The sequence below is a fragment of the Coloeus monedula genome (genome assembly GCF_965178545.1).
Source record: "Coloeus monedula genome assembly, chromosome: 1".
NCBI lineage: Eukaryota > Metazoa > Chordata > Aves > Passeriformes > Corvidae > Coloeus > Coloeus monedula.
The window spans coordinates 130,814,305-130,842,301 of NC_138781.1; the positions used below are offsets into that span (position 1 = coordinate 130,814,305).

A 27,997-nucleotide genomic window follows, 5' to 3' on the forward strand; every position below is an offset into this window, starting at 1 on the left:
TCAAATTCTGCATGTCCTTCAGGGGAGATAACCATTCATTAACCAGTAACATAGCTGAAGTGATACCACACTGCTGCTGAACAAATTCACTTTTACCAGCTCAGTTAGTTAAAAACAAAGTCTCCCTAAACAAAAATGTCTATTCATATGATACTAAATACTTTGGGTTAGCAAAATACCTTTTAAATCTTGAAGTTTTAATTCCTTTGCCCTCCCATGACTAAACTGTAAATTATATTAACGCTTTCTGTAGTGTCTAGATTTGCAGATTTACCTGCTGTACTTTGGAAATCCCTGGCATGTATGACCCAAGCACCTTCTCAATATTTTTAAAATGTTTATAGTTGTAAACCTAACAATATATTAATAGACAAAGTTTGAGCTTTTCAAATATGTGACATCTGACACAAGATTTCATGTATTTTCAATAACGTGCCAAAACTTTATTGAGTTCACCCAGCATCTATGAGGACTTATGTAGGATATTAAAAAAAAAAAAAAATCAGTTCATTTTTTTACTTTCACCTTCAACAAAAGTACAATAAGGTTTCTGGTGTCACAGCATTCTCATTCATTTTCATGCAGACAATTTTTGGTACAAACGGGACTCAGACCAAAGGCTGAGTACATCTCTGAGGTAAGAAATAGTTCATTCTAACAGTATTTTATCCTTCTACTAGACAAGACATTAAATGTTTTTTTCTACAATGCAAAAAAGAAGACAGGTGTTTTGTCCATAGTTTTATTTCACCAGGAAGGTTTATACAGTTCTGCATAAAGGTCATTTTATGCACACCCTGAAGTACAAAGCTCCCTTTGAAAACTCCAGCACAAAGACACTGCATCTTGACAACATTAAACAACGATGTGGGTGGTATAGGGCAAAAAAAAAAAAAATTAAAACAAAACAGCATTCTTCCAATTGGAAAAGCATAATAAAACAAGGCACTTTCAGTAAATTAGTGAAGAACAGAAACATGCTGTATCAAAGATTCCACAGAACTGAGCCAGAGCACTGTAACAAAATTCTGCAGTAATGAACAAGTAAAATACAAAAAGGCACTACACAATCCTCTCCCTGCAATTCCCATTTCTCAACCAATTAGCCAACTGAACTTGGCACAATGGAGTCTTAATTATAAAGTGCATCTCCTGTTTTAATACATTTTGAAAAATAGGCTATACAACATAGGTACCAACATCCCCATGTGTACAATATATTGAAACAAAAATACACTGCAACTAGATTCAATCTAGTTATGAACTGTGCAGGAAAAAATATGGCTTCTTTACAAGTCTTTCAATAGCCTCCATATAATCTGGATATTTTTAAACAAACATGAATGCATTAGCAAGGTGGTAAGAGGTAGTGTTCTGAGTAAAAGGCAAACTTACAGATTTTATTGTTACATGGGTATATAACAAAGGTATCCCAGATTTTCAAAGCAGCATTACTGAACAAAAAGTATTACAGCATGCTATCTTGGGATGAAGATACACAGTGTTTTGGGGGTCTCAGATTAGTTCTTTCAGCAAAAATGACCATTTTACAATGTCCAACTATGATCCCATTTTGTAAGTACTTTTCTCTTGGTACTGGAAGTTTTCCTATTGCATTGCGTTAAAATTTCCAGAGAAACTTTCTTCAGCTTTAGAATTTAAAACCAACACGTTCTCCATTCCTAAACACAGACGAGTCCATTTCTATTTCAGCAAGCATTATTTTATGGCTATAAGAATATGAAAACACAAATACCAAACAGATGAACACATCAACTGTGTCACAACAATGGCAATATATGACATATGAATTAGATGTGTTCCATGATTTGATGTGAAACTTTTGTCATTCTGCTAGGAAAGTCAGCCAAATTGTGTATGCACACTATCTAAACTTTAGCTGATTTTAGCCCTTATTAGACTTCAATATATTAAATATATAAAGGCTAGATAAAAATTGAAATCAAAGCAGCATTGGGTATATTTCTTACATTAATAATTTGTAAGGATTTATGTAAACATTCAATATGTGCATTCTTGCTCTTTGCTGTAAATTCTTCACAGCTACTCTATGCTCTTACCCACGGATACATCCCAAACATGAACCTTTCCCAGGTAACAGCTGCTGCTCAGCTATTCCTCATCTGCGGTATAGGCTACTTCAGCAACTTCAATTTCTGGGACAGAATTTTCAGCCAAAGAGCCACTCCAGCATGGCTCATGGTTCTCTTTGTCTGAGCTGCAACGACAAGATCAGTAAGTGGAAACTGGTATGATTTTCTATACCCATTTTATGCAGACAATCCACAAAACATTTACAAAGCTTTTTAAACTTATTGTTTATTCCAGATCTAAAATTATCTATCCTGAGGGCCTTTATGCAGCAGAGAGGTGCAGTACACAATGCTGAATTTCTCAGCTGTGCGGAATTAATGCAAGACCAAACATTTCAAAAAACATACTTTAAGAAGAACTAAAATACAAGTAGAATAATAGTATTTACCAGCTGTCCTCACCCAGGGTACCCTGGTCTGCTTCTACTGCAGAAGACTCCACCTCACCACTGCACTCACTTTCTTCTCCTGACATTTGACGAGTCATTTTTCCTAAAGATAAATCCCTACAACAGATAAGAACAGAGTACCACCAATCCATACAGCAAACATTTGTCACTGAAGAACTGTTTGTTTCATTTTAACCGTGGCAATTTCTGCAAAAGGACTGAAAGTAACCTTTCAGTCTCACTCCTGCACGCCCCATTTCTTTTATTAGTACAGAGATGGCAGGGCTTGTACTGGGTAGCTATTTAAACAGTTTATTTGCTCCAGCTACTTATTCCTCAACTAAATTCAGTCCTCTCAATCTCTGGGCCACCAAGATGATTGTAGGGATGGAACACCTCTCCTAAGAGGAAAGGCTTGGAGAACTGGCATTGTTCAGCCTGGAAAACAGAAGGCTTTGGGGTGACCTTATTGCGGCCTTCCAGTACCCGAAGGGAACCTAAAAGAAAGATGCAGAGAGATTTTTTACAAGAGCCTGTAGTGACAGGACTGTTCCCCCAACCAGGAATGGGTTCAAACTGAAAGAGGGTAGGTTTAGATAGAATATTAGGGAAAAAAAATCTTTATTGTGATGGTGCTGAGGCACTGGAACAGGTTGCCCAGAGAAGTTGTGGATGCCCCATCCCTCGAAGTGCTCAAGGCCAGCAGGTTGGATGGAGCTCTGAGCAACCTGGTCTAGTGGAAGGTGTCCTTGTTCATGGCAAGAGGTTTGGAATTAGATCATCTTTCAGGTCCCTTCCAACCCAGGCCATTTTATCATTCTCTGGTTGCATGACAATTTAGTACCTTTACAAAATTCAAGTCTCAGAGGAGTGTGTATGACTTCAGGCAAAAAATTACAATCAGACTAAGCCACACACATCTTGCCTAAATGGCAGAAGGATTATAACCAAAACACAGTCAGAAGGAAGACAGACAGGATGATAAAAAGATTTCTCCAATAGTTTCTCAAGTTTCTCACTGTAACTTTACAAAAGCATGAACTAAGTTCCAGCGCACTGCATTTTCTCATTAGTGATAAAGATAATTTTTTTTCTTAATGGCAACACAAGATAATGGTCCAACTAGCTTGGCTACAAATGGGAATATGGTCACGTAGAAAGACCAAATAAATCCTTTTTTCCAAACCATTTCTCTATGTGGAAAACATACATCAATTTGGCACTGAAAGCTGGGACTTGAACTGGAAACAAGAGCTTGTGATCCATTTTGTGTTTGAAGTGATACTACTGTATTTCTTTCCCTTTTAAAATTGCTCTAACTACTGTTTTTATTGTTTTATTTTAATGCCTACATTTTAGGTAAAGCCTTAGCAGTATTCTGTAATGTGACTACTGGCCTATGTTTGAGCCAAATCCAGCAATACGTAAAGGCCTACAAGTCTCAGGACTTGTCCAACCGTCCCCTCCTACCTCACATCCACTGCAGGTACCTGGCCTTTGGAGTGTGTAGGCATAAGATGCTTAATTCTTGTTGGGCCATCAAATAAAAATCCTACTTCAACAAGGCCAAAGACAGACACATTTCTTTTGGGTTAATTTCCTATCAGACAAGCTGAAGTTCTCAAACAAGATCATAAGTTTACTTGGTAATTTTTACAGCTAGAAGTCACAGAAGTTATTTTCCATCAAAACTACTTGGCTGTCTTTTAATAATTTTATATGTCTGGGACCCTAGCAGTGTGTTTGTGTACTTAAAAAACATCACCTATCCTCAGGGAACACACTAAAAAATAAAATCACTTTTTGCTATTCCTGCCTTTTTATTTTCAGTCACACAGAATTTCCTATCATGATGTTTTAGCCAAATTCAAGTTATTTAACTTTTCCCAACTATTGCACTGTTTAAGCCAGCAGCATGTAATAACTTTCTCATCAAACAGGGCAAGCATCTTCCAAATGTAATTATTTGCCTTCAGGAGTAAGCAACAAACTGAATATGGTATTCTGATAAGAATTTTCAGACAGCCACAATAATTCCATTTAAATCCTTTTCCAAAGGTAGCTCACTAGAACATTGTAAGGTGTGATTTGTTAGTCAACCTGGATATGCTGGACTCAGCAACCCTACGCAGTATTAAAATAAAATTTATTTTAATTTTTTTTTTTTTAATTTCTTCACTGCCCCTGGTCTGACACACACAGAGGGGATGTTTTTTCAGCTGATCTCCTATTAGGAAGAAATTCTTTACTGTGAGGGTGGGAGACACTGGAACAGGTTGCCTGGAGAAGTTGTGGATGCCCCATACCTGGAAGTGTTCAAGACCAGGCTGGATGGAGCCTTGAGCTACCTGGTCCAGCAGAAAGTGTATGATCTTCAAGGTTCCTAAATAATTCTGTAATTCTGTGAAGTTCTAATGGGACCATAGGAATTTACTCTTTTGCTAAGGAAATGCTGCAATACTGACTCAGCAGCTCTAATGAGACACTGGATAGCACAACATCAATTCCTCAGCTTCTGCTACAAAATCTAGCAGACAGGCACCATTTTTCCCTTAGGTTTAAGTGGACAGTCTCTCATGCTATTTAAATTGTACCTGCAGCATCTCATTCCAAGCAATTCACAATAAAGGTAAAGACATTATTACAGACACATACCTGCTTGATCCCTATGCTCTGTCAAAGCTTTGAGTACAGACAGAATTTTATAACTAAAAGCAATTTTTCCACTCATCTCTAGCAGCGCATTTCACATTTTCAATACTTCAAAAGCAGAACAGAATCTTGCTCTATCTTTACAGGATTTAAAGGATTAGGAAACAATCACAGTTACTTTAGAGGGAAAAGTTAGGACAAGTTTCTCAGTCATTTTTACTGAATAGCTTTTAGCCAGCATATGAGAAAGAGCTTACTGAAAATATTGCTCTGTATGTGGTTATGTAGAGAAAATGGTTTCCAAGATACAGCTGGTGCTTGTGACTAGACAGAGAAAATGCTTTAATGGAGATAAACTCCTGAAACCCTTAAAATTTCTACATACCTAATTCTTCTTTCAACAGCATCAATATGAAGTTGCTTTTCAGTTAATAATTTCTTCAGTGATTCAACCTCCCTTTGTTTTTCAAGCAGTTCTTTCTGTAAGCGATAATTTGTTTCCTCCAGAGTTTCACAGAAAGCCTGAAAGACAAATTTAAGAGCATCTTCAATTTTACTTCAGTGGACTACCTTTATTGATTTTTCTCTTAGAAATATCAACCTGTAACAGTGTTAGAGCTGCTTTTCTTCAGATTGATTACTATAAAAAGCTATGCAAATTTTAAACTAGATTATCTTAATAAAATAATGCTGCTTTGCTTTGAATGATGAATTTATGCTGAACTGCAATACAAATACTTTAATCACATCGTTTTTGTCTCACAACAAGAGAGACTTTAGAAAAGTAGTCCCTGATTTTGAACCTTTTTGCCTATATCGACCATAAACTGAACTCCCTGCTCCCTTTTCTTGTCATAAAGTTTTGTTTCCACATGACTTGAAAGTCAGTTTCAAAATACCTATATATTTCCATGATGCAAGGAATATTTGGATTAAGTACATGTTCTTTCCTTACTCAGGATAAAGACAAAGCTGTACAGTTTTGTACCAAACACCTGCTATAAATATGAAATCATGACAATCAGAGGACCAGTTCAAAAGTATTTTGAAGAAGTTTAATGGGATGCTGTGAACACTAACTGCTCAGCCATAACAAATATGCTGTGCTCCTCTGCTGAGCATGACATGCATGTATCACACCCCCTGATGGATCTGACAGTGAGCAATCTCAAAACCTAATGTGAAGAGCCTGTGTCTAATGCAACATCCTGCAACTGAATGCAGGAAGTGACACAGGCATTGGCACAGAGCCTGCTCATCTATTACTGGAAAGCACAAGTCTTCCACCAGTAATGTGCAATTCTGATTTAATAATTTACATGTTCTCTATAAATAAGAGCCCCATGTGGGAGGCTTTCTTGGCTTAATATTACCTACAACTAAACACTAATTCAGAGTCTGCTGAATATAAACATTTTATACAAGCTTGGTTAAGAACAATGTTGTTAAGACACTGTTTTCCTAAAGTTTTAAAACAGGCTACGAACTTTAAGAATATCCTTTGCTTTAACTGAAGCAGATTGACAATCTTCAAAATGTTAAGTTTTCCTGTAATTATACAATACAAACAAATGAGGAATTTTCAATTCAATAATCCTATTTTTTTCCATGGAATTTTAATTTATTTTATTGACACAGATAGCAAATTTATCTGTGTTGACAGGCACTTGAAGACCAGTCATGAGTTAAGCCATAGCTTTATTCATGTCTACTAGAGCCAAGAGCACGGGTCATGCAATTCGTTCTTCACACAGCATTTGTAGTGATTGCTTTAGCTATCACTCTGGTTAAGCAGTCATCCCATGTCAGCCAAGCCAATTAAGTAAATTTTACTGCTCTTTGTAAAAATATTCAAGGTTGCTGGTACCCTAACTGAGAATTGGACATTATTTCCTTAAGAATGTAATTAAGTTTATTATTTCAATCTCTATTAATTTTCTCTGTTCTCGTTTCTTTTCTTCTTTGCCTCTGTTTTGTGAGTTCTTTTACTCAGAGTTCGAATTAAAATGCAGGAGACAGGGAGTTTATCTTTGCACTTAGATGTTTATTATTTTCTGATCTATAGCACAGCTGCACGGGATGTGCCTCTTAGTTAACAAGGTGGAAAATGGCCCCGAGTTCTAACTTCCAAGGTCTTTTAAGGTCCAAATCACCCAGTTATGGAATGCCAATTAATTTGTTTTTACTTATAATCCAATAACTGTTCATGATGTGCACTGCAGGTTTTTTGATGACCCAATACCAGAACACCCAGATTTGTGAAGAAGGAGAAAAGAAGAGCTAATCCACACCCCAAATCCTCCATATTGTTACACATATCCCAGAAACCTAAATTCTCTAAACCCAGGGTTCCAACTGATGCCTTTTCCTGGTCTGAAAATCAAGAGTCATACATGGTTAGAAGGGGAAAAGGGATTTTACCTTGGTATTTATTTTAAGGATCTTTAGCTGCACATGTCCAGGTCACATGCATCGAGATGCGCCTTGCTGAGCCTATATGTGTTCTGGAGAGGACCTTGGGGTCTGGGGCACACTGATCCCTAGCTACGAAGCTTCTAAAATGTTTAGTCTCTTAGCTTGACAAACAAGTCCAAGAATGTAGGCAAAAAACACTAGGAATACAGAAGTTGTAAAAAGGTAAGGAGAAAAAAATATATTCTGAAGCAGAAAAGTGAGCCAAAGGTGAGAAAGGGAACAGTGTGTAATGAGCTATCTTGCTCTTTAGACAACTGGACACCTGGAGTCTAGAACAATTTTAATACCCAGGCCGGAATAGTTTTCCCTGTAATTCTGAAAGGACAGCTGGGAGACAGCTTTGCTTCCTTCTTTAGTGGATATGAAACAGAGATGGCAGGGAAAAGATCTGTGGAAACAACTACCAATATGACCAAAAAAAAAAGATTTAGTGAATATTTTGCCTACTTTTCTGTGATTAGATTTCTAGGCCTAATCAGCTTCTAATGGAGCAGGTACCTGTATCCCTCCCCCAAAAAAGATAAATGTGTTTTGGCAAGTCCTTGGAATAACAGAATAGACATAAACCACATAGAAGATATCCATATTTTGCATTATCAGGAAAACAGAAGATTTTTTTCTGCAATGCTTTAGATGGTAATAGAAAGGCAAAACAGAGTAAGTTTTCAGGTAAGTTTAAAAATGAACTCCAGGAGTAAGTACATGAACCTCGGTGCTTTTCCTGTACAAGGCAGTTCAGGGAAAGAAAAAAAAAAAAACAACAAACAGCAAGGAATGGATATGGATGCTTTTAGCATGTAGGAGTTTAGGCTCCTAACAATCAGAATCAAGACAAAAACCATGACCACAACCATAGATTTCAGGTTGAGCAGACTTCAATCTCTTCTAAAACCTGCTTGGAAGAAAGAATCCACGGGAAACCACCTTGGAGGAAAGAGCCGTCTAGGAGAGCTATTCGGTATTTAAGGATCACCTGCAGGGTCAGTAAGTACAGCTCAACAAGCAGGAAGTCAAGCAAAGGTTGCAGGAGGCCTGTGTGGATGAGGGAGGATCTCCTGAGCTCAGACATAAAACACAATTCTACTAAGGGTGAAAGCATGGAGAGGTGACACAGGAGAAATGCAAGGTTGCTGTCTAATCTTACAGGGACAGGATTATGGAAGTGAAGGACAACCTGGAGTTGAATCTAGCAAAGGCATGTGAAAAGAAACAAGTACAGAATCAAAGAAGGGAGATGCAAAACCTTGGACTTGTTGTCTTGATTGGAAAGATCAGCCTTGAGAAATTCCTTCCCTGCATCCAGAAGGAAGGGCAAGACAAACTTACCTGCAGTAGGGGAAGACCAGGTCAGGGAACACTTAAACAAATTGGACGTACTAATGTCCATGGGACCTGAGAGGTTGCACCTTTTCACTGTGCTGGCGGCCAGCCACTGGAGCAGGCTGGAGAGAGAGGCCGTGAAGTCTCCTCTGTAGAACATTAAAAAGCTGACTGGACATGGTCCTGAGCAACCTGCAGTAGCTGACCTCACTTGAGCCAGGAGGGTTGGAATAGATGATCTCAAGGAAGTCCTTTCCAACCTCAATCACTCTATAATAAGGTGGGGTATCTCTTGGAGAATTTTACGACAGCTGTCTCAACAACTTTACAGAAATGGGCAATAGCTAAAACCATAACAGCACAGCTATTTTAATGGTTTGATTAAATTCCAGTGGAAGAATAACACAGATTTCACCACAGTATGCATGACTGAAATTTCAATGAAGAAGGCACTTAAATTTTTTTAATTATCTGAACAAATAATTACAGTAATTTTTAAAAATTTTGATCAGCTTAAATAGCAATGATGCAAAGCAATTGTACAGAAATCAAATATGAGCTTGTGACACAAAAAACATACCAAATCTTTCACATGCACACAAGAGCCAAGGCACTCCTACATACATGCAAAATAAACCGGTAAATATAAATTTAGTTGAAGGAGCATCATTTAACATTCAGAATTTCTGCAAGCATAACAATGTATGCACAATTCTAAACTACAGTTTTTCTATAAAGCAAGAAAACTAAGATTATCTGCTCTAGACAGCCCTGATACAGCTCTGCATGACAATGAAACTTACTTCTAATAAAGTAGGCTGCAGCACACAGCATTATTTGTTCAGTGTACTCATATGCATGTTGAAAGGACGCTGGTTTTCTTAGTTAGAAAACTACTTAGTTTTCTGCAAGAACACTATTTTTGGTGGTGAGAATTAATCCTTTAAGTACATTCATTACATGAGAAGGCATCCCTTCCCATGACATGGGTGTTGGAAGTAAATGACCTTTAAGGTTCCTTCCAACCCAAACCATTCTATCATCCTATGATTCTGTGATTTTATAGCAAGAATCATTTCCCTCCAAGACCGGAAGTCTAAGGTATAAGCATTGTAACAATATGCTGATTGTAAACTTATAAAATCTCTCCTTATATTAAGTAGTTGCTTTAAAAAACAAACTTCATCCATGGCTCATAAAAGGCAAAAAAGAAGATACATTTTGAGACAGAGATGAAGTGCAGCAGTCAAAGATGAATCAGTGTGCACCAATTATCAGACTATGCCCATTCTAGAAACACATCCTTTTGTGATTTTTGTGAAAGAACAGAAACAGAAGTGTTTCATTCCATATCATTACACGGATCTTACAATATTCTAACACACCTGCCTTTTGCATTCGGTTTCTATCCTACTACTTAGCACTTACCCTGCTCTCTTCTAGACTGTCAAAAGGACCCGGAGGATCATCCAGACAAAGAAATTCTCTCACTGCAAGGCTTTACCAAATAAAAGAGAGTCAATTACTTGGAAGTATAAAACCAGCAACAACACTTAAAAATGATCACAAAATGGAGGTATTTCTTTAAATGACAAAAACTTACATCCTCAAATTTACTCCCAAGTATTCAAAACAATGTTAACAAACTATTAAGTCTCAGTTTCATGTGTTGACCAGGGAGAGTACTTAAAATGTAACTTAGGAAGATGAGTAAGAAATTTTAGAACATGATTTTTCATGATTTTTAAAATTTTCGTAAAATTTGTTGCTACATGACAACTGACAAGTTTATAATTTTGGAATTGAAGAGGTCTGAAAACTTCTCCTGGAGAAAAATAAGTATTATAAGATGGATGAAAAAGTATGCTGTTAAAATCCATATGCAGATCCCCTCAGGAGGTATCAGGGGATTTAAGCATGAGTACTGAAACATTTTCATCTGTCTCCATTTTGCCAAGTTCATAATCCACTGACATATATACATAATTTTTATGTATACAGTATATATTTTTAATATAAATAATAAGTTATAAAATAACAGAAGACAAAATTAATATGCCAAGGATCTACTAAATAGCCATCTCTAAACACACATTTCAAACTAATGCATTCCACTTAGAATTGTGTAACATCTCTGTGTGTTTTTTTGCAAAGGCCAGAAGAAGGAAGTAGGTGTAATCCTGTGGTTTACTACAGAGTATTTCAAGCCTCTGTCTCATTCAGCCTTCCAAATTTAGATTACTTTTCACAGAACTCCTAAACATCTCCAAACATGTCCGTTCAGTCACCTTTTTGAGACCTTCCTGCTCGGTTGTATTCATTCTTCTTCAAATAACCTCAAATCAGAACATTGTATTCACAATTAATTAGCAAGTAGTAACTTAGGAGCAAGGCTGTGCTTACACTCACTACTGTAAATCTTTAAATCATCTCCTACTGCAATGAATGCACAAAAATGAAAAATGTGAATCCAAACTTAATTGCCTGTCTCTTCCTCCCACCTGGGTCCCATGGAAAGGTGAGGGCAAAAGGCAGTAATTTTCTGCCTTCCACTCATTCTCTCATTTGAGGTATTCTCAGTGTACAAACACAAGAAAGGAAACTTTCACCTAGCTACCATCCCGATCAACCAGCTTCAGGTCTGGCAAGCAAAATGAGAAGAAATTTCTTTGAACACTAATCATTCATTATACTATCACTTTTAGTTTTAAAAAGACTTTAAAGAATATTTATCTAAAATACACTGAGCATTTACTTTGTTGTTTCTTTACCTAAAATAGGCACCTGATGGCATGAACATTTATTTGCAGCCTACCTTTGCACTGAGAGTCGGCTCTGAACCTGCTCTCCCCTCCATGTGTTACACCTCTTCCTTTCATTTAACAAATAGAAGATACTGCCTTATAAGTACCACAGGGATCTTTTCTATCCTGAGACACAGCTTGCTGTACACATGTGCTGGCTGAGATCCCTGTCCAGGAAGGAGCCATGCCAGCATTAGGGAGGGCAGCAAAGGGCAGTGCAGCACATGGGATCCCTGACTCCAAGCTGACCGAGTTCCTCCCTTCCAAGCTTCTTATACAGGGTGGAGACAGAACAGCTCTGTCATCTACAGAAAGCTGTCATCTATATAAAGATGATGCTTCTGCTTAGCGGGTTAAACGTCTTTCTCCCACTTCATGAGTTATATGAAATTTTCTTGAACACATTTAACTTTGTGGGTGGATTTCAATTTGATCTTTCACTGAATCTTCAATACAATGCAAAACATGAGAACTCTATAGAACACCAACAAGTCTATAAAACACAAACACTAAATTTAGCATATACCTGCATATACCATCCTCCATTTTATCTTTAAAATACTTTGTGAATCTAATTTTAATAAAAAACAGGTATACCAAATGTGGTTTCCTATCCCTGAAGGGCAAATTTCCCACTGTCAATACAGTACATAAAGCATAAAGAGAAATAAAACAGACTTCCCTACAAAGAGAAAAGGCTTTTCTGGTTTAGGTCTGACCCAAGCAGTTTGACTTATCTGCGAAACAGGAGAAGTAAATGGTGAGCTTTAAAGGAGAAAGCAGGGTCAAATGCTCACCACTACTCCTGTGTACAAGTATTAATTCCCACTAATAGTAAATTCATTCTCTGAAAAGTGGGTAAAAATATTAGATGGATCAAATCTCCCCCATTCTAATCACTTCTTGACGACTTCAGAGCTTCCATAGATCCAAACATTAGAATCGTATCAATATGTCATAAAGTTTATAAAAAAATTTTGTCTTCATGCAGAGCCCTACATGGACAGAAGTTCTCAAAAACACATTTCAGTTAACCATCTCTTCATTAGCCAAAATACAAACTGATTCCACAAACGTTTTATTTTAATTCCTTTTTGTATCTGACAACCATTGCAGTTCAAAAGTTACAGTTTGGAGTTTCTTGCCTTAAATTATGACAAACACTATTTTGTCCAGTATGGTCCCTCACTAAGACACAAACAAGCCAGCTGAAATGCTGAACTAGCTGCAACAATATGAAGCATAAAGACTTCAGATCTATTTAAGCAACTCCATTCCACTCACTAGTGTGTCTCCAGCAGCATAGCAGAAGTTACATTTAGGGACTATTAGAGACTGATTCCTTTTCTTTTCGGCACACCTATTATTGTGTAATTTAATTATTAGGAAGTTTTTAAACTTCTCAGCTGCATACTTCACCCACATAATCATATTTAATAGCCACTGACACAGAAACTCACAGGTTGAGCCCCATTTCTTTTTGAAATCATTTAAGCTTTGTCTCTGACATCTCACAACAAAGCTTTGCCACTCAGCATGACAGACTCCAGCATGACTATGAATCATCAAAATATTAACATTCTTCACTCACCTTCCCTCTCTCCTTTGATGATTTCACATGCCCTGTTTAGCCAGCCCTTGCCCAAGACAACAGACTAAAGAGAACTCTTCTTGCAGGGAAGTTTTTCTGCAGCTTCACCTGTTCTTGCTTGCTTTCTCTGTACCTCTAACAGACACCTCCCTTGAAACTGAAAGCTGTGTTTTAGCACTGAACTATGTGGAAGTACAATTCAGATTCCCAGAGCAGTAACTTTTTTTTCCCCTTTTAAGTTCCTCTAATGATTTGAATGAAACTTTCTGACTATTGCTGAGTACTGAACTGATTCAGAAAACTAGTGGTATCAATATCAATAGTTATTTTCCAGGTTGCAAAAACCAGTTGAGTTTGCAGATCTGTATGGGTGTACTTACTGACATTTTGTACTTCAAGACACAAAAATAGACATTAGTCACTCAGTGCCTCAGGATCCTTTTACAATAGTTTGTGATCTCATTGTTCATTCCATTTTCCAGATAATTTCAAGATGTTCTGAACATCAGTGTCTGCAACTGTGATCTAACATTCCACAGGTACTACCCTAAATTTCCATCAATCCTTTTCCTCTTGTTTTTTAACCATTTTATATGAGCCCTGTCACAACTACTTGTTTGTTAGATTTCCCTCTACAGGAGACACTATTGCATTTTTATTTACCTGCTTACCACTTTGGGGTTTTTTTACTACAAGCAGTACCAAAGTCAGACTGATGTACAAATCCCTATTTTCCAGACTCAGCAGTTGAATGCCCTATAAAAACATGTCAAATGTAGTAATAGGCCTTCTACTAAAAAGTAAAGTAGGTATGAGCATTTTATGGTCTCACACCACAGCTTGGCAATTGTACAATTTAGTTCCTTTAAAAGTCTTGAGGGAATTAGGTTTGCTTTAGAAAATTTCTTACTCTTTGTTTTGATTGAAGTTTCAGATGATGACAGGTCCTCAGACTCATTCCTCAAAGAATCTCCAGTACAGCAACCTTAACTTTTTTATTTCTGGTGCTGGAAAAGGTTTTAAAACTGCCTTGCCTCCAGCAAGTTGCCTACTTAAATTCTCTTCTGGTCTTTAATAAAATTATTTTACATTTCATTTGTCAGAATTACATTCTCTTAATTTTCCTGCTTTGGAAGAATCTTCCACTTTGTATGAAAAAAGATACTGTTGAAAGAAATCTTTGCACTTTGCTACTTAAACACATAATGTTTTTTAAACTATTAAGACTTTGTTGATTTGTGGTTTACATTTACTTATGTACAGGAATCTATAAAGGTACTCCTATTACTATCATGTCATATCAATTAGAAACCTGTAATTTAATAGACATTTTCAGAACTAACTGCATAATAGTATAGGTACTCTCCATTATGAAAGTCTAACACTTAATCCTAGTATAAATTAACAATATAGCAATTCTGTATTAAACAGAGAGATGTTTTAGGAGTAAACATGGGATTATTCTAACATTTTAAATACTACAGCTTTGAGTTATCCCTGTACAATTCAGAATACTGCAATTCCACTTTTTTTTTAATGCTAAGATGAGACTAGTTTAAAAGGACACTGAATAGTTCACATAATGACCAAATGCACAACATGAATGTTACTGAAATTCCTCTCCACACTGCCCAAAGATACACTGCTGGAGTCTAGGAGTTTTGTAAGATGAGTATGGACAGGAAATAAGCTGCAAGCGCACATGTGAAGTTTAATCACATACCAGTTAGCAATATCTTTGTGAGCTACTAGGTTCTGGAGGAATGCCTGCAGCCCCAGCTGTCGATCTTCCAAGAAGTCAGGATTGTAATTATCCTTGAACCAGCGCTTCGGTGGAAGGGCCAACCGAAAGCCTGGAAACATATCTTTCAGCTGAAATTGAAACCAAAGACAAAAAAAAAATTAAAAATTCGAGAAAAACACTGATTTTGTCACAGGCACTGATTTCACTCAGATTTACGAGGTATTTCTGACTACTGCTAAGTTCAAGCACAAGGTAAGTCTCAACCATAAGTATGATCCAAACTACAATTTAAACTGTAGGCACAGTTCTGTCACTTGCTGTGCTGCCTTATGCAATACAGTGCTTTGTATTTTTCCTCAAATTTAACACATAAAAATAGGAATCAAAACCTTTGCTTTGTTATTTAATGTCTGAGCCTGCTATTTAAAGCCTTTAAGACTGTAAACGTAAGAAAACTGTAAATAAAAAGTACCAGATGAATAATAATTTCAGTGGTATTTCTTCTAAAGCACTCGGGGATAATAAGTACTATATATATGCATATATATAGAATAAAACCCCATTACAGATCTACAACTCTGCCAACTCGTCTTTCTTGGGGAGCTACAAGAATAAATTACAACACTTGCATGAGGTACTTCTTGTAAAGAGTAGTTCTTTGTACACCCAGAATAATAAAATTCCAATATGGAAATATGGCTCAAACCTTAGTGACATGCAAAATTGTATTTCTGAGTTACTTAAATAGCAATGGGGTATGGCTGCCATCAGGAATACCCAGAATTTTTATTTGAATTCAAAAATAAAATGTACAGGTGAATGAAAGCATTCAATTATACAACAAGGAACCTGTCCAATGGTGCCAATTATTTTTCTAGTATGCATGATAATCAAAAATACTTTAACACTGATTAAAAAAAACAATTATTCAAAGTGATGCTTGACAGAAGAATCTGGGAGAGGATTTACAACACAAAAAAGCAAATAGGTTTTACAAAATCTTTACAAAATCTGGTATCTCAGCTGCCACAAGAATTTTTTCTTCTTCTGAATACAGGATCTAGCCAACTTCTGTCACAGATGTTCTGCAGAAAATGCTAACGGGTAGCTCTTTCACCAGATTAAGTTTTGGAAAAGTTAGAAGAGATGCTGCATTTCAAACAGTCTCTCTATGCACTTTAAAGGAAGAACCACATTAATTTATCACCTTTGCTCATGTAAATATTGCTCCACAGCATGAGGTGCTTTTTAAACATCACAAGTATTGCTTATTCAAATAGCTCGTGATAACAACTAGTTCCTTATTTACAGAATGGTTTATTGTCAAAGCCTTGCTCTTTATTACTTAATTTAATTATTTAAGTATATGTTTTCCTCTTACTGAATTTCATCTTGATATTAGACTCTTCTTTATATCTTTAAGTTTATCTTTGGTCCTCCAAAGTTCCTTCACCTCTTACCAAGTTACGATTAATACCATATATATATAAGAATGTATCTGAATAGAACAGAACCCATAGAATGCAACAAAACGAGTTCCTGTCCATTGCATAGAAGACCACAGATAACCATTGCTGGGAAAGCTTTTCAACCACACAGATTTCTGCTTAATGGTACTTTTACTTCTCTGGTCACATAGACCATGCATTTTAATTCTAAGGAGAGAGCACTCCTATCCACAGATTACTCCTTTTGTGGATGATGGGTGTAAGAGCCAGCTGCTGTCAGTGGACTAATTTTCAACAGCACAGTCCTGGAGCATTATTTCTTGAGCACTCCTTAGACACAGCAGGAAAACCTGTGGGTCAGACAACTTCTGGCCAGGGCTGCTTGCTTGGAACCAGAACCTTTCCTACATCACCATGTAATGCATTACACATGTCATGTGAGTCACAGTCTTGGGGAGAAATGGCAAACTTCTTGGTTCTTAACACTGGCCATTTCATGACATGTTTTCAAACTATTAATACGTTACTATTTTTTAATTCTCTGGTATTTCCTGAACGGTGTTATGTTTAAGGTCCTAGAGTTCACACTTCTGTATTATAAAAAGTATAAATGGTTTAGATGTATACTGAAAGATGAAAAAGCTTCAGCCAGTGACACAAATTCAAAAAATAGAGAATTTTCCTTTAAACAGAAATACTAATACCTAGAAATAATGCTAGAAGCCAAATATTTTTGCCAAAGATTTGATGGCAAAGACTAAGGGCTTCACTTGTAAAATTTAAATATTTATTCTAATAGATATTTAGGCATTTTAATTTTTCAAACCGCTGATAACCACACTAAAAGTCAATGGAGGTAAGCCAATTCTTGACCTACACCTGACATAGCTGATCAAAATGCAAACTGTTGTCTGACTTGACTTCCAAAATCTGAGGCGAAATACCAGGATCATCATCTCGAAAGAAGTCAGGCTTTTGCCAATATCAAGACATTCCTCAATTTAAGACAGACTGTACTTAAGACAGGAATTTCTTCAGAATGAAATCTCTAAACTAAATCACATTCAGCAATTTAGTTTCAGACTCCACTGGTGTTTCAAAGGCAGTCTAGAAGATATTCAAATAGGTCAAACCAAGAACCCAGACGAATTTTTAAGTTCAAGTCCATTTTCAAAACTTCAGCCAAATTAAGTTCTTAGCTGATGAGGCACATTAATCCAAAGTGATAAGCTATTAAAAAAATCCCTTACTGTGGATAAAAAAGGGCATGTTATAAGGTTCATGTTGAAACATGATAGAACACACTAGCAGAAAGTGTGTTGAACTGGCAATGACAGATTAATCTTAGGAGTGAACAGTGGACAAAGAAAAGTGCAATTGTTTCTCTACTTTTGATAGCCAAGCACAATTTACCAATTGTAAAAACCTGTGCTTTTCAAACAAGTATTTTTTCCTTTCAAGTATTCTAAAAATATTAAGTTGTTGACCCAGAATTCCTATTGATCTGGTGTTTCCTCCTCCATCTTTAAAGATCTGACACAGTATTAACTTTGAAGACACTGAAAACAACTGAAGACTGACCAACATACAAAGAACATACTTATGTTCATAAAACTTCAGTTTTATCATGAACAAAAGCAGAGTTTGTTACACAGAAAAGGACTAAATAATTACTGGATCATTCTCGCAAGAGAATACCAGCCCCTAGTTCTACTTCCATGCAGGGAATAAATATTCAAGAGTTAATTTCTTTTGCCATATAAACTAGGAATAAATATAAAGTTTGATGCAAACAACAGCTTCGGATAAAGTTGTCACCTCTCCTTTACACCAGTGGTAGCTGTTTCATGTATCTTTGAAAAAATAGGGAATCATATTTTTCCAGTCATTAATACAGTATGTGTTTCACATGCATTAAAACCAGAAAAAATAGAAGTGACAAAAATACAAGACATGAAAGAAGTGAGGTAAGGTAGTTGAGAATTTACCAGTGTATAATTCCCACCTTGTCATTAAGCCTGGAGAAATCTGTGTACCGTCTGAAAACCACCCAGCTCTCCTCTGGACTTCTCTTTACCAGAATTTTGTATACCTGTGTGCAAAGACAGGAGTATCAGAAAAATGTGCAAAACTTCACACTGCATTGTCTGGAAGGATGAAATGATCCTTGGTTTCTTAATGAAACAAAACTTGCGGATAAAAAAAAATCTTAAGAGTAAAAGAAAACCAAATAATGATTACCAGTACAAAGAGTTTATATTAATTTCAGAATTTAAGAAAGAAGCTTCTGTAATTCCTAAATAGATATAACTATCTGTCTGTAAGAAAGAATGTATTGCCCTGCAGAACAGAAGTCTTGGTTATTAAAAAAGTAAGGGAACTGTGTTTTAGTGATCTACTTTAACCTTTGCAAAATTATAGTTTTACTCATTGATCCTTGAGGCCACTATGTTTTTAAGACGACTGTTAATAATCAAGTACTGAGTGTGATATTGCTTCAAAATGTCTCATCTGACTTGCTTCACAAAGAAAAATGATGGAGAATAAAACGACATCCTCCTCTGCATTTGTCTTGAACATTAAGTTTTGTCTTTCCAGGCAAAATATGACTTCACTGGAAAACTGCATCAGAATGATTACACCAGCACTGTGTAACTGAAGTAATGGATTCTTTGAATCAGATTTTGCAAAACAACAGCACAGCAGTACCATACTCCTACTTAAAAGCAAATGGATAAAGAAAAAACAACAATTTTCTAGAAATTACTTTTTAGGAGGATTGATATTCCAATGCCTAAGCACAATGAATCTAACAACAAACAACTTCAACTAAAAAACATTAAACGAGTGTTACTTTCTCCAATGTAAGGAAAGAGAGGTTCTGCAATTGCATTAGGTTATTCTTCCCAGTCTGTATGTAAAAAATATAATACAAGAAAGATATTTTTAGAATCATAATGATAAACAATCCCTCATGTAACCAAATTCTATTTAAAACCTTTTCTACTCTGTTACACAGTAAAATCTTTTCCAGTATTTCATGCTGTCATAACAGGTTGTCTTAGCTGATAAGAGTATTTTTCTTGTTGTAGTCCCAACATGTGACAACCCCTGTGTCAGCTAACTTCTGTACAGGTCTGAGACTATTTCTAGCAATTTTGTATTCCATAACATATTAAGTTGCAGATAGTTACAGAAACTACAGATAACTACGGTGCAAATCAAAAGCAATTTTTCAGCAAGTACTTCTCTTATCTTTGTTTTAAACGCAATTTCACTTTCAAGAAGCATCATCTGTGGAAGTCATGGATTGTGTCAGAGGAAAAAGTTATTAATTTTTAGAATTCAAGCTGCAGGACATGCTTACAAAACTATGATTAACATATAATTTTTCTGCCTTGCATTTTATGTATAAATGCTTATCCAAATTTTTATTACTCTGCTGTCATACTAAAAGTATAAACAGTTTTATTTTCATAAATAAAATAAAGGATTAAATGTAAAATTGTGAAGACTCTTTGCTAGTACACAGTAAAACACAGAACAAGAAACTTTGGAATATGCATGCAAATTGACTGGCTAATCAGTATTCTACTCTTGTATTCTACTGAAAGTTCTGCAAAAGCATTGTTTAAAAATATATATGAGGAAAAAATGGAATAATTTCCAAGTAAACATTAGATAACTTAAAACCAAATATTCACCAATTACAGTGAACTTAACTGTAACAGGGAGTGCAATCAACTTGTGATTACTGGCCTCAAAATTATGGCCAACACGAAACAAACATGTTTGGTTTTCCTGCCAAAGTTAGAAAGGTGGTTGGGTGTTTTTTGGCTTCTCTTTAAGGTTTGCAATTAATGAATAAGAACTAGAATATTACAAAACCACCTCTCAGTTCCTTCATACATGATCTGGGGTAAAAATCACAAATTAATTCAACAAATTCACTTAAGTCCACTCAATCATGAATGGCTTTATTCTATAAATTAAAAAAATCAATGAAAATACACCCATATGTGGTAACATTCTGTGGCTGATTCAGCATCTCATTATAATTTCTACTTGGCTAAAAAAAAAAAAAAAAACAAAACCTCAAACAGAAAAAAGGAAAAAGAAAAAAGTGCTAATTGAACATTCCAGGATTGTGAATTCACTTAAGACCAAATGTTTACAAAGAGATGTTTTTCAGCCTAGGTTTTCTCTCCCATAAGCTTCAGCAACCACATACTCTAACATGCACCAACATCTAACTCCTTAAGTTTGGACATCATTCAGCCTAATCAGATTCTTATTTTTGGGAATTATGAGATGCTACCAACACTAAAAAAAGAATTCAGCAATTGAGTTTCCTCTCTTTTACAAGTGATTTTAATTCGATTTCCAGTCTTCCATCTCATTGTTTTAGCACTCCAAAAGCAACCCAAATTTCTAGGACTAATTACTTGCTGGCTTTAATGCACAGCTGCAAACCGTACAACATGCAACTGAAAAGAAACAGTTAATTGTGTGCTTTCAGAAACTAACACAGCAATAGAAGTGAAATAGGGAAGAGCAAAATGCACTCAAGCATTTTACAATGGAGGAATGTTTCACTTGTTCTGTGACCTGGCCTTCCATATACAATAAGGAGACAAAGCTGTCATTGTTAATACAGAACACCTTACAGGCACACTGGAGTGTCTTGGCAATGTCTTCAAGAAAGACACAGAGGAGTTGGAACAAGCCCATCGAAAGGCAACAAGCTTGTGAAAGGTTTAGAGGGTAAGTCATCTGAGGCTGAGGGAGCTGGGGATATTTATCCTGGAGAAAAGGAGGCTCAGGAGACACCTTATTGCTCCCTACAACCACCTGAAAGGAGGCTGTAGCCAGGTGGGGGTCGGCCTCTTCTCCCAGGCAGCCAGCGACAGGACAAGAGGAAACGGCCTCAAGCTGCACCCAGGGGAGGTTCAGGTTGAACATCAGGAAGAATTTCTTCATGGAAAGGGTTGTTAAACATTGCAATGAGCTACCCAGGAAGGTGGTGGAGTCACCATCCCTGGAGGTGTTCAAGAAATGACTGGATGTGGCACTTTTTGCCATGGTCTGGCTGTCAAGGTGGTGATCAAAGGCTGGACTCTATCTTAGAGATCTTTTCCAATCTAAATGATTCTGCGGTATTTTCAGACTAATCCTTGTCCATATAACTATACTGATTGTAGTTTTAGTTTTGAAGGTTAATATTTAAAACAAATTTTTTAATCTACGTGTTAAAAAAAATTCTGCTCTTCTCTTATGCTATCATGTACAAAGATGTTAGAAACTGAAAATCTCAGGAAAAGACAGGGTATCATTCTCAAGTAACTAAAAAGCAGCATTATTTAACTTTTTGCAAAAAGAACTTGATTTCATTAGTACTTTAGCTGTAAAGTCGTAAAGATTCTGCACTTCTCTAATCTAAAAGAAAACAGGAGGGAAAAAAGTTTGTAATTTCCTTCTCCTTACCCATTTCTGATTGATGTTGCTCATCTTAAGTAATATAATTAATAATCAGTAACGAACAGCTTCCATCAGTCCCACAAGCACTACAGTATTATCTCAAAGAAATATTTCAACCACACCCACAAAAACAAATGTAAAAGTGCATTGATACATTTATGGCATGGAAAAAAAATGAACTGCCAGCTACAGTGCACTTTGAGAAAAATCAATACAAACCAGTTAGGCTGCTGTTCTGGCACAAGAGATGGCATAAGTGACTTCTCAGTCTGTCTGCAGAACAGGTTTCCCCTTACTAGAAACTAAGCTGGGCAAGAAGTTGAAACCCACAGGTGTGCACTTTCACAGAAATGTTTTAAGTTACTAATAACTGCCAAGGGCAAACATCAAGGTTTCTTATCATGCATTTCAAATAAAAGACTAGATTTTATTTAAGAAGTTTAACTACACAGAACTTATACAGGTTCAATTTCACAAGGAATTGTAATTGTGCAAGGAATTCCTGACTTTTGCAGCAGAAGTTGATAAATGAAGCAGAACCAATTCCTTCTATTCCACATACACAACTGCAGGAAAGACTGCTTTCTAGTCCCAGTCTTCCCACCTGTATAACAGGAATGACACTTTCCTGTCAGGAAGTACTTTGAAGTTAAACCGGTAAACATCCCCGAACTGCAGGATTATTTGCCAAAAGACAATGCAAAGCACATTCAGTTGTTATCTTGTCATTCCAGGATCAACTATACTATGCCCAAAACTTACAGTGAATTTTGCCCTTTCCTCCATCACCTCATAGCCCAGAATAGTAGGTGTGGACGGTCGATCTTCCCAGCTCCTGGAATCTGCATTCTGCTCTATTTCTTCTACAGGCTGAGTACAGTATTCTATGGATGTATCCAGACCTGTAAACTTAGTCCTAACAAGCGGACTGCTACATGCAGATGATGTGGAACCAATCTGGTCAGGCATGCTCATCTTTTTAAAACTATCAACTGTAGAGTCCTCCAGCTGTCCTTTTGAGGAGCTTGAACTCGTTGAGATGCTCCCAAAGGAAGAACTTCTTTGGTTTCTGTTTGTAAAGCTGGATGATGAACTTCCAATAGGAATAGGAACAGGAACATATGGTGTTGCCATCCTTCATATAAAAACCCCTCAGTTTTTGGTCCAGGAATTTAAGCTTCATTCACTGTATAAACCATTTTTTGTCTTGTTTTCAGGAACAGTACCTGCAATTAAGGACAGAAAATATTGCTGTCATTTTTAAGTCAAAGCAACACTAAGAGCTTTGGAAAAAAAATCTGTATTAGCTCTGAGATGGTACACAGCAGTATTGATGGTAAAACATTTCCACAAACAATTTGGCTTTATATAAAATGGTGCTTTTCAGTTGTATCTCAACCATTTGACAGCTTCACAAGAGTTCTGTCTTCCACAGCTACTAAAATTAAAATGGCAAAGAAGTAAAGCAAGATTACAAAAGAGAAAAATCCCTTTTGTCCTTTATGACTTAAGTGTTATTTAGTTTTATCCAAAGAATCAACAATTTTTTGGCATATAAGAAGGAGTAGTTTAGTGACTGTTTAAACAGTACAAAAGGTTTTCTTAGAATTGATTCTGTAAGACAGCCACTGCAGACTACATGAGCCAAACACACAGGCAACAATATACACGACATGAATCAAAAGACATGACAGCAAACAACTTAGGTGAAAACATATTTGCATATTACACACCCACTGAAACATAATAGGTCTGTTTTCAATGCAATGTATTTTTTCAAAACAACTCTGTTGTATGTAATGCTGCAGACATTTGTCACAATGTTAAATGGGCACATTTTCTGGAGTCTGAATTGGAGCAGTTAAGTTTTACAACCATGCACATCAAAAGCAGGGTTGTTACAGCAGGTAGTTTTACCATTCCATAAGATTAAAATGCAAAAAAAAAAAAAAAAAAAAGAAGTGTACGGAAAAAAGATAAATAAACAATTTAACAATTTAGTATTTTTTCTTCAACAAAACCATTTCAAACGGGTCTGTTGTGTGCACACATGTACATTTCTGGAAAAAAAGCAAAATAAAATTAAGACCACAGTATCAAACTGCCAAAACAGCACCATCTCCTCATTTTAAGAAAGCACCCAAAGAAGAGCTCTTATAAGATGCAAATTAAATACCACCTCTTTGGATTAACAGGATTTGAGCCATGATCCATTTCACCCAGAAATAAACCAATCAACCAGGAGGCTACAGGAAGCTGTGAAATGGGAAACCGCCAACCTGATTCACATCAGACAATCAATCACCTACTGCAGCAAAACCAAATGAGATTCCTAATTGCAAGGGTGAAGTGATGCTTTCACTCTCTTGCTCTAAATTAATCCTAGAGCACATGAATAAAGAAATAAATTTTAAATGAAACAGCACCAGCAAGACTGAAAAATTCTCTTGAACAAATTCCTTGAGTGAACAAAAAACCAAACTTAGTCATCTTTTCAGCTACATCAGGAAGACTTCACACACTCTCTGTCAGAAATTTCAGGTAACTTGACCAGGAGAACAATTTCAAACTGGCAGCGGTCTCTTGGGAACATCTCTACTTCACTGTGGAATGAGGCTGGACACTGGGCAGCATCTGAGGGCACTGAAATGTCAGTATCATAAACCCCTGCTGACTCACTTAGCTGGTCAGGGACGGGATTTGAAGTATCCAGCAGCTTCTGTTGCAGCACAGTCCTGTGCTTGGTTGTGTGAGTGAAGCCACAATTCAGACATCTGACCTGCTTCAGCCTCACTTAGTGTGAGAGAAAGCAACTCACACCTGTCTCCGTGACAAGACGTTCTCCTGGAGCTACACCAAGATTTAAACCCCTTTTTTCACCCACATCTCAGTAAGAAAATATATTTTCTGCCTCGAACAATAAACTCTGCAATAATTTTTCTTCAATGCAAGGCATGAAGCATTGTCTGATAAATTTTCTCTAGCAATATTCTCTGAACAAATATCTAAATGCAACACTGAAAAAGGTAACTCCTTTTTTGCTTGCCACTTCAGTGACTCTTCCATTTTACCAGCATAAGGAATTGGGAGCATGCCCTTAAACAATGTCCCACCCAGCTATGTTCTTGGAAGGTGTAGGATTAAATTTCTGTAAACAGAAGAAGAACCTAAGTGAATCCACACTGCAAAAACTCAAACAGTCTATACATAAAAAGTGAATATTCTCTGTTGCATGACTGGGAACCTGGAGCAGAAAATAAGCCCACATCTCAGGGAACCTGCTGAAGTTCACTCAGTAGTTTGTGGAATTTTAAGATGCAAAAAAATACTTGTGCTTTTCATCACTTTACCAAAAAAACCAAACCAAACCAAATCCAAAACCCCACAATGACACTTTCACCAGTTACAATACTTGTGAACAGTGTCTTTCGTAGAAGAACTTCTTCCTTTAAAGTCAAACACTAGTCAAGAACTTACTATCTTGAGCTGGTTTACTTACTACATATTACTCTTTAATGCACATCAATCTCTGAGCAGCTGCACCGATTTGGCAAGCAAGAGAGCTCAACACAGACGATCCTGAGGATAAAGCCCTTGGTGTTGGGAGGCCAACACCTACACCGTATGTGCTTCAGCAGCTTTCATTTCAGACCAGCTCGAATCTGGTACCACTGCCTGGATGCTTATTAGCAGCTGGACTGCACTAAACCTGCTCCCAGGGTACATTTTCTGGTTTAGTTTCTTTTGTACTCTGCAAGGCCACCCCAAATTGTGAGTCAATGCATATTAAAGATGATGATGACACTATTTTCATCTGAAGGACGTTCTTGACTCAATTTGACACAGGAAACACACCCACAGACAAAAAAAAAAGGGCTGATACTACCAGTGTCACATGCAGAGTCCTGTAACTTTAAAGAGTAACAGAAAAATATTCTCTGAGTAACAGAAACACCTGGTCAAGTGAGCAAATGGCACACTGTGTCACTTAACTTGAGTATTTTTTTTGTAAAAAAAATTTGAAAGAAATATACAAAAATATTACTATACCAGACTCACAAATACATCTATATTCATAATACAGATGTAATTCCATCTTCAACTGTAAAAGTATCACAATTTCCCAGTATGTAAAATATTTACATGCTCTGAGTTACAACAGAGTTCAAAACCACATCAATCTGCACTTTATGAAGGCTACTAAATATTAGAAAAAAATACAATGCTCAAACAAGGGTCAAAACCCTAGAATCAAGCCTTATCTACAAATATAGTTTACTGCCAATACATGCAATAAAAGGAACTGAGAACAATTTCGTTTAAAAAAAATCCTTTCAGACAAACCACGTCACTCCCTACTTACCTCGGCACAGGGAGGAGGGTCTATGTGCTCAGTTTGCTCCTACCCCAGCTGCACAGAACCAGCAGAATCATTGCAGCACACCAACTTTCAGAGCAAACCGCTCATGATACCTAGGAGATAACCCAGAGACTGCACTTTCTCGTCTAGCTATTTACTTGACTTTTTGCAAGAAATTTGCTTCCTGTTCGGAACCTGTATTTTGTTTAGTTTGATTCCCAGCTGTGAGTCAAGAACGAAAAGAAATGGAAGAGAACATTAGCTGGAAGCGCTGAACTGCGAGATCAGAAACAGGATAGGACAGTCCCGGGAGCCCAGCCGTCACATGCTACAGAGCAGCATGACACCAACTTATCCTGGTGTTTACAGCAGGCACCTCCCTTTCTGCGGGTGAAGCAAATAAGCTGCAATAAAACCACTTTAAAAAGGGTTTGCCTGCAGCTTGCGGCCACCGCAGTTCCAAACCTTTTTAAACTAATGGCTTGTATATTCAGTGAGAAACTGAGTAAGCCACACGATTCAAGGATAAAAGATTAGAAACGAAGCATTCCTTGCTTAACAGTTGTAATTGGATTTAGAAGACTTTTAGCTATGCAATACTATTCGTGATCTCGTTACACATATTGTGCCTCTGTTTGGACAACGCAGACAAGCTGACTTCTGATGTTTATGGTTTAAGTGCAACTGAGGAATGTCAGCTGAAGAACAAGTACAGTACATAAAGAAAGAACTTGCTGACTTAGGTTTCATGACTTCTTTGAATAATCATTTTGTGCCGACTTCAGCCAAGTTACCTAACAACATTTTTTTACTTGCTTATGAACTCAAAATGAGGGGGGACTATTTCTCACACCTCACACACACAGGAGTAATTCCTGCCCCAAAGAGTCTACTACGGAATCAGAAACAACTGCAGGTACCTTGCTCCCAAAACCTGCACATCAGGGAGCGCTACTTCTGACGGTAACCTGACGGTTCTGAAACAGAGGAGAACCAAACCAGCCTGGTCGGCACCGCTGAGAAGCGCCCGGCCCGGCCCCGCCGCCGAGGGGCCGCGCGCGGGGAGCGCCGCCGCCGCTTTACGTAACTCCAGGGGCGGCCCCGAGCCCGCGGCACCGGAGAGGCCCGGGGAACCCTCCCGGTCCCTCCGCACGGCTGCGGGAACCGGGCAAGAAACAAACACCTGGAGGCGCGGCGAGACGCCGCCCCTCACCCCCCGCCCGGGGAACGGGGCGTTCCGCCTCCGCCGTCCCGTCCCGTCCGAGCGGGACCGGACCCCGCGATGCCACCGCCCGCGGCCGCCTCCGCACAGGTGCGCGGGAGCTGCGAAAGCTGCGCGGAGGCAGCGGGGGCCGTTCTCGGCCGGCGCGGGACGGGCAGCGGAGAGGTACCACTCCCCCGGCCTTCTCAGGGCGGGCTCTCCACTGCCTCACTCTTTCCCTGCCTGCCTCCCTGGTTCCCCGTGCTGGCGCTCCTGCTGCCGGTGCCCTGCCCGTGCCCTGCCGCTGCCGGCCCACGCAACCGCCCCGCTCACCTGCTCCCGCCGCGCGCGCCCCGCTCCGCCGCGCCACCGCCGGCCCCGCCCCACACGGGGGCCGGAGCAGGGGCGGGGCCTGCCCGGA

General features: G+C 37.8%; 1 protein-coding gene across 5 annotated transcripts; it reads right to left on the reverse strand.

The window, feature by feature from the left end:
* Window positions 1-437: 437 nt before the first annotated feature.
* Window positions 438-27,957, reverse strand: SNX16 (sorting nexin 16). 5 transcript variants are annotated; one of them, XM_082288392.1, is made up of 9 exons: window positions 27,910-27,952; window positions 26,379-26,488; window positions 22,778-23,241; window positions 18,543-18,629; window positions 15,069-15,217; window positions 10,379-10,448; window positions 5,541-5,677; window positions 2,504-2,620; window positions 438-2,239 (listed from the first exon to the last, which is right to left on the reverse strand). In XM_082288392.1, the coding sequence occupies exons 3-9, from the start codon at window positions 23,147-23,149 to the stop codon at window positions 2,134-2,136; spliced, it is 1,038 nt and encodes a 345-aa protein (XP_082144518.1). In that variant the 5' UTR covers window positions 23,150-23,241; window positions 26,379-26,488; window positions 27,910-27,952; the 3' UTR covers window positions 438-2,133. The 5 variants fall into 5 exon arrangements, with proteins under 5 accessions (XP_082144518.1, XP_082144519.1, XP_082144517.1 ...); XM_082288393.1 differs by lacking the exon at window positions 26,379-26,488 and having other exon boundaries at window positions 27,910-27,957; XM_082288391.1 differs by lacking the exon at window positions 27,910-27,952 and having other exon boundaries at window positions 26,379-27,455.
* Between the last annotated feature and the right edge of the window lie 40 nt (window positions 27,958-27,997).